This window comes from Equus quagga, chromosome 17 (assembly GCF_021613505.1).
Source record: "Equus quagga isolate Etosha38 chromosome 17, UCLA_HA_Equagga_1.0, whole genome shotgun sequence".
Taxonomy (NCBI): domain Eukaryota; kingdom Metazoa; phylum Chordata; class Mammalia; order Perissodactyla; family Equidae; genus Equus; species Equus quagga.
Window position 1 is genome coordinate 17,702 of NC_060283.1, and position 6,100 is coordinate 23,801.

General features: G+C 59.6%; 1 protein-coding gene across 4 annotated transcripts; it reads left to right on the top strand.

The window, feature by feature from the left end:
* Window positions 1-50: 50 nt before the first annotated feature.
* RIC8A (RIC8 guanine nucleotide exchange factor A) lies at window positions 51-6,079 on the top strand. 4 transcript variants are annotated; one of them, XM_046644512.1, is made up of 10 exons: window positions 52-417; window positions 579-744; window positions 821-1,411; window positions 1,902-1,993; window positions 2,580-2,730; window positions 3,819-3,914; window positions 3,998-4,142; window positions 4,218-4,362; window positions 4,653-4,895; window positions 5,280-6,079. In XM_046644512.1, exons 3-10 carry the CDS (start codon window positions 1,019-1,021, stop codon window positions 5,398-5,400), a joined length of 1,386 nt encoding a protein of 461 aa, XP_046500468.1. In that variant the 5' UTR covers window positions 52-417; window positions 579-744; window positions 821-1,018; the 3' UTR covers window positions 5,401-6,079. The 4 variants fall into 4 exon arrangements, with proteins under 4 accessions (XP_046500466.1, XP_046500468.1, XP_046500465.1 ...); XM_046644509.1 differs by having other exon boundaries at window positions 697-744; XM_046644511.1 differs by having other exon boundaries at window positions 55-417; window positions 697-744; window positions 4,776-4,895.
* Window positions 6,080-6,100: the final 21 nt, after the last annotated feature.

The window sequence follows — 6,100 nt, forward strand, 5'->3', positions numbered from 1 at the left end:
CAGAAGGAACAGGATGTCGCGTAAAGCCGAGGTGGGGGGGGGGGCAGGGGCGAGAAGCGGAGGGTCACTGTTCGGCTCAAGGGCGTCTCGGCATCTGAGGTCGGACGATCACAGAGTCGGATCTTGAAGCCTGGGCGGCAAAACCTTCTGGTTCCAGCGGGCTGTTCCACCTTAAGGCGCGCGCAGCCCAGGCCCCGCCCCCGCGGCGCCGCGCAGGCGTGTCCCAGCCACCCCCGCGCGCCGAACCGGGGCGGGGCGAGGCGGGCGAACTCGGGCCCCGAGCCGCGGAGTGAGGTCGCTCCCGCCTTCCCGGCGCCAGCTCCCGGGGACGCGATGGAGCCCCGGGCGGTGGCGGACGCCGTCCAAACGGGGGAGGAGGACGTGGTTATGGAGGCTCTGCGCGCGTACAACCGGGAGGTGAGCGGAGCACTGGCCGTGGGGCGTGCAAGGCGGCGGTGTGGTGGGTGGGCGCGACCGGAGGACCTGAGCGTGAGTGCGGCGGGGCCAAGGGCGGAAGGGAGCGGCGGGGAGCGGCGCCGAGCCTGCGAGGAGCCTTAGGGGAGTCGGGCGCGCTGCAGGGGGCAAGTGTGCGGGCCGCCGTCTGTTCGGAGCGGCGCTGCAGCCTCGGGCCTTGTCTCGGAGCCCGGGACCTGCTCGTGCGGACCTGCGGCCCCTGAGCCCCGGGTCTCCCTACAGAACTCCCAGAGCTTCACGTTTGATGACGCCCAGCAGGAGGACAGGAAGGTGGGTGCTGACCGCAGGGAAGGGGGCAGGGCCGGGTCAAGGGGCCTGGTGGAGCCTCTCTCCTCCCCGCCCACAGAGACTGGCGGAGCTACTGGCCTCGGTCTTGGAGCAGGGTTTGCCACCGTCCCGTCGCGTCACCTGGCTGCAGAGCATCCGCATCCTGTCCAGGGACCGCAGCTGCCTGGACCCGTTCATCAGCCGCCAGAGCCTGCAGGCTCTCGCCTACTGTGCTGGCATCTCCGCCTCCGGGGGATCGGTCCCCGAGCCCCTGGACATGGACGTTGTCCTCGAGTCTCTCAAGTGCCTGTGCAATCTTGTGCTCAGCAGCCCGGTGGCACAGGTGCTGGCGGCGGAGGCCCGCCTGGTGGTGAGGCTCGCAGAGCGCGTGGGGCTCTACCGCGAGAGCAGCTTCCCGCACGACGTCCAGTTCTTTGACTTGCGTCTCCTCTTCTTGCTAACTGCGCTTCGCACCGACGTGCGCCAGCAGCTGTTTCAGGAGCTGCAGGGAGTGCGCTTGCTGACTGATGCGCTGGAGCTGACCCTGGGAATGAGCTCTGAAGAGAGCCCCCCTGAGCTCCTTCCTCCCCAGGAGACTGAGCGGGCCATGGAGATCCTTAAAGTGCTCTTCAACATTACTTTCGACTCCATCAAGAGAGAGGTGGACGAGGTGAGGGCTGATTTGAACCCGAGGGTGGGGCTTAACAGCTTGGACATTTCCTGGCTGTGCCTCCCTGCTGTGTACCTTCAAGTTTCTGAGAGAGGACAGGAGGAGCTCTCAGCCTGTTGGAGGAAGCAGGGAGACACCTGGGTAGGGGCCCCAGGAGAGGCTTCTGAGGGAGGTGGAGAGCACATTTGGCTTTTGCAGCCTGGCAGGAGTGCTGTCTGGTGCATGGGGAGGCTGTAAGAGATTCCCAGTCCTGTGGCTGTGAGCATGGGGCAGAGCACAGAGCGTGACTTTGTTCCAAGGTCCGTTGACGTTCTTAATCAGGAGAGTACTTTTTGGGTCGTGTAGGAGAGGCCAAGAAGCCAGGTGTGTAGCAGGGGAGATGTGTGACTAGTGCACCCCGTCCTGCAGTGGAGCAGACAGTGGAACCTCAGCTCACAGTAGGAGGATGAGTGGGGCTCTCTCTCACAGGAACTTCTTATTCTTTGGTCAGGAAGATGCTGCCCTTTACCGGCACCTGGCAACCCTCCTGCGGCACTGTGTGATGGTCACTGCTGCTGGAGACCGCACAGAAGAGTTCCACGGGTGAGGGTGGGGCCTATTGTGCTGGGAGGGAAGTGTGCTCACGTGTCTAGACAATGGTTCCCAGCTCTGGTTGTGGATCAGGCTTCACCTTAGAGAGTCTTCAATCCGTCTGCGTGGTGCTAGACACCAGTGTGTTTCCAAAGAGCCCCATCACTTAGACTATGGGGCCAGGACCGGAGAACCCTGAGTCTGGGAACAGGAACATGTCGCTGGACCTTAGGTAGTGGCAGTGGAGGGTGTGGTTTCTACAGAGCAATGTGGGTACTCACTCCTGTTCTCAGTGACCTGTGCCTGGGGGCAGGTCCTGGTTTTCCAGAGGTCATCTATGGTGCTTCAGCCCAGACAGAGGGTCACAGGTGAGGCATCTGCAAAATAGTGCCCCCTCCTCAGGGACCCATGCCACTGAGCAGGAGTGCCCCTGAGATCAGTCCTCTTCTCAACTCTGGCCCCTAGTGCTGCTCCTTAGGCTCCTGGACACTGGCTCACATCATGTGTGGCCCCAGCAGGGGGTACCAAGGGTTGTACCTGTGCTGGGGGATTCGATTTACCAAGCCCCCCCCCCCCCCCCCGCAACATCTGTCTCTAGCCACACAGTGAACCTGCTGGGGAACTTGCCCCTCAAGTGTCTGGACGTCCTCCTGACCCTGGAGCCGCACGAAGGCTCCCTGGAGTTCCTGGGAGTGAACATGGATGTGATTTGTGTCCTCCTCAGCTTCTTGGAGAAGCGTCTGCACCAGGTGGGCAGTGGGTCTTGCTGTGTGGGCTTTCTAGTGACTCTGGCTTTCCCAATAGCTGCAGTCACTGCTTTTGTGCCATCCATGCTAGTAAGTGGAGATCAGCTCAGCAGTGTGATTTGGGTGATTCCTCCAGCTGCTCTGTGGTCCAGCCAGGTGGGAAGCCAGACTCCTCCCTAAGAAGCACATGGACCCTCCCACACACGCACTTGAAGGTTTACTTCTGCTGGTTACTCCCAGGAAACAAGTTTTCAGCATCTGCTTTTTAGTTTTTTTTGTGGATCCTCCTTGGCGGTCCTGAGAAGCCCTACTGCCTGCTTATGACCTTAGACTTTTAGTGTTTCTGAGCAGAGGCAGCCCTTGGTGACGAGCATCAGCTATCTCTTGGCATCCCTGAGGGGACCCACAGGAACCTTGAGCCAGGAGCTGCCTGATTCCTGCAACTGTACCATGGGATGTTGGCCATCCGGGGGTCTGACCAGTCCCTCTGGGAGCTTGCAGACGTAATGCAGGCTAAAGAGTGCAATAGACCAAGACTCAGCAGACCCCTTGGGATCCATGTTACCCCAGTGTGCTGTGAGCTAGGTCACACACCTGGCGCTGGACGCACAGGCCATGACCATCTGTCCCTGCCACTGCTGCAGCTGGCGTTGGGCTGCAGGGAGGGTAAGTGGGGGGAGGCTGGGGAGGGACAGGAGCTCCCGCCTCTCTGGGTCCATGAAGCCCACAGAGTAGGGATTTTGTTCTTGTGTTTTTGGCTGCTGTTTTCTAAGAAGACTTTATGTGCCAGTGGTGTGCTAAGAGCTGTAAAAGGCTGGGTTTTCTGACAACCCTGGTTACAGATGAGGAAGCTGGACGCAAAGCAGTTATTTGCCCCGTCACAGAGCACGCAAGTGGCTTCCTGACTTAGGTTCCGTCCCCATCCCTCTTGAAGCTCACAGACCCCCACTGCCTGTTCTCAGCCCCTCAGCTGACTGCCTGCGGCAGGGCGTCTTCCCAAGCGCCTCGTGCCAGCACAGCCTAGAGCTCATGTAGCCCCTGGGCTTCCAGTCAGATGGGGCACGGCCCCGGTGACAGAGGCTCTCCTGCAGACGCACAGGCTGAAGGAAAGCGTGGCCCCAGTGCTCAGCGTGCTGACGGAGTGTGCCCGCATGCACCGCCCCGCCAGGAAGTTCCTGAAGGCCCAGGTACAGGGCTGGGGGACTGGGGCCGAGCCCTGCTCACAGACCCTAGCCACTCCAGTCCAGGCTGAGGGATGCTGCCTCCCCAGGTGCTGCCCCCACTGCGGGACGTGAGGACCCGGCCTGAGGTCGGGGAACTGCTACGGAACAAGCTTGTTCGCCTCATGACACACCTGGACACCGACGTGAAGAGGGTGGCAGCCGAGTTCCTGTTTGTTCTGTGCTCGGAGAGCGGTGAGTAGGGGGCCCAGCCCCGAGCCTGCCCCTCTCTGGCCACATTCGCACGCTGATCTCTGCCCTGGCCCTCAGTGCCCCGGTTCATCAAGTACACCGGCTATGGGAACGCCGCCGGCCTCCTGGCTGCCAGGGGCCTCATGGCTGGGGGCCGGCCTGAGGGCCAGTACTCGGAGGACGAGGACACGGACACAGATGAGTACAAGGAAGCCAAGGCCAGGTGTGTGCCCCCATGTCCTCAGGCTCCCTCAGTCTGCCCCCATCCCTGTTACCACACCATCTGGACCCATGGGGTGGGCAGGACAGGATGACAAATGCAGAAGACCTTTGGGAATCAGGCACTTGTTCCTACATGACATGTGTCCTGACGTCGGATGTTTTGTTGAGAACACAGAGGCTGAAGGGGCTGAGCAGTCCAGGGACCAGGCGGTCCAGGGATAGGGGCTGGTTAACTGCTGATGCTGGAGGGAGGTCTCTTCCTGCAATTGCCTCACCTCTCCCTGCCCCCAGGAGAGTGAGTTTCTTGCCAGTCCAGGCCCAAGCAGGAAGATGTGGGGCCCCACCAGCCCCTGGCAGCCCCTTCTGTCCTGGAGAGTCACTAATGATACCCCACCCCCCTCCTCTGGGAAGCAGCATAAACCCAGTGACCGGGAGGGTGGAGGAAAAGCCACCAAACCCCATGGAGGGCATGACGGAGGAACAGAAGGAGCATGAGGCCATGAAGCTGGTGAACATGTTTGACAAGCTCTCAAGGTGCGTGGTGTGGCAAGGCGGGGCCCACAGCCAGTAGAAAGGAGGATGGACATGTGTCCTGTCTTGTGAGCCCTGGGAGCTGGAGTCAGAGGAGGGTGCAGGGTTCCGGCAAGGTTGCATTACTCATGCTTGAAATTGCCTGTCCTGGAGGAAGACCCCCAGGAAAGGGTTAGATCGCAATCAGTGTCATGTCCATCTTACAGATGATGTACACTGAGGCCCAGAGAAACTAAGAAACTGCCTAAGGTCTCAGAGCCACCAGGTAGTAGTGAGGATTCAGGCCTGAGGGATACAAGTTCCTACCCAGGCTTCCCTGTCAAAAGGAGCAGCAGGTGGCAGTCGGGGATGAGCAGGACCCAGCCCCACCACACAATTCCCCCACAGGCACAGAGTCATCCAGCCCATGGGGATGAGTCCTCGGGGTCACCTGACATCCCTGCAAGATGCCATGTGCCAGACCATGGAGGGGCAGCTCTCCTCAGACCCCGACTCGGACCCTGATTGAGGATGGCCGCTCTTCCACTCCCCCTTCAGAACTGGTGCTGCTTCCAGAGACGTCCTTGGGGCTGTGACCAGGGAAGCCACAGCCCTCCCTCCACCTTCTCTTTTCTCTCAAAGTTCTGTTCACAGTTTGCCTCTGGTCCAATTTCTTAACTCTAGGACTGCGAGGGTCTTGTCCTGCTACAGCTCTGATAACTCAGCCTTCACTTTCACAAACGCAGTGGTTTCTTTCACATGTGCAAAGGCTGCTGCCTGGACACACAAATGAGCGTGTGTTTGGGGGACCAAGGGCTGAGCGTGGGTGCACGCAGACGAAAGCACTTCCACAGTGAGCCCAGACCAGTGTGTGGGGCAAGCACTGCATTTCACAGGGTAAAAGAACCTGCTAGAACTTTATATACCAACATCAGAAACACACTTCCAAGGTATGCTCTGCTGGTTCCCCACTGAGCACAGGGCCAGTGGGCTCCTCCCATTCTTGGTCCTGGCTCAGCCACCTGCTGTGGGTCCACAGCACCTGAGTTCTCACCGGTTGTGACAAGTGAATCTTGATCCCTCCCACTAGCTTAAACCATAAATACATGAAGGAAATATCCTTTGTAAAACCATAAATCTAGACTTATATGATGCACCACACAGTGTCTCAAAGACATCATCCTGCAATAAAGAGTTTCGGGCAAGAATGAGTGTGTTTGTGAATGTAT

Coding starts and splice junctions, on each gene's coding strand:
- RIC8A (XM_046644509.1), top strand. CDS start 334: ATGGAGCCCCGGGCGGTGGCGGACGCCGTCCAAACGGGGGAGGAGGAC. Junction 418..696: donor TGCGCGCGTACAACCGGGAG/GTGAGCGGAGCA, acceptor GTCTCCCTACAG/AACTCCCAGAGCTTCACGTT. Junction 1,994..2,579: donor CGCACAGAAGAGTTCCACGG/GTGAGGGTGGGG, acceptor ATCTGTCTCTAG/CCACACAGTGAACCTGCTGG.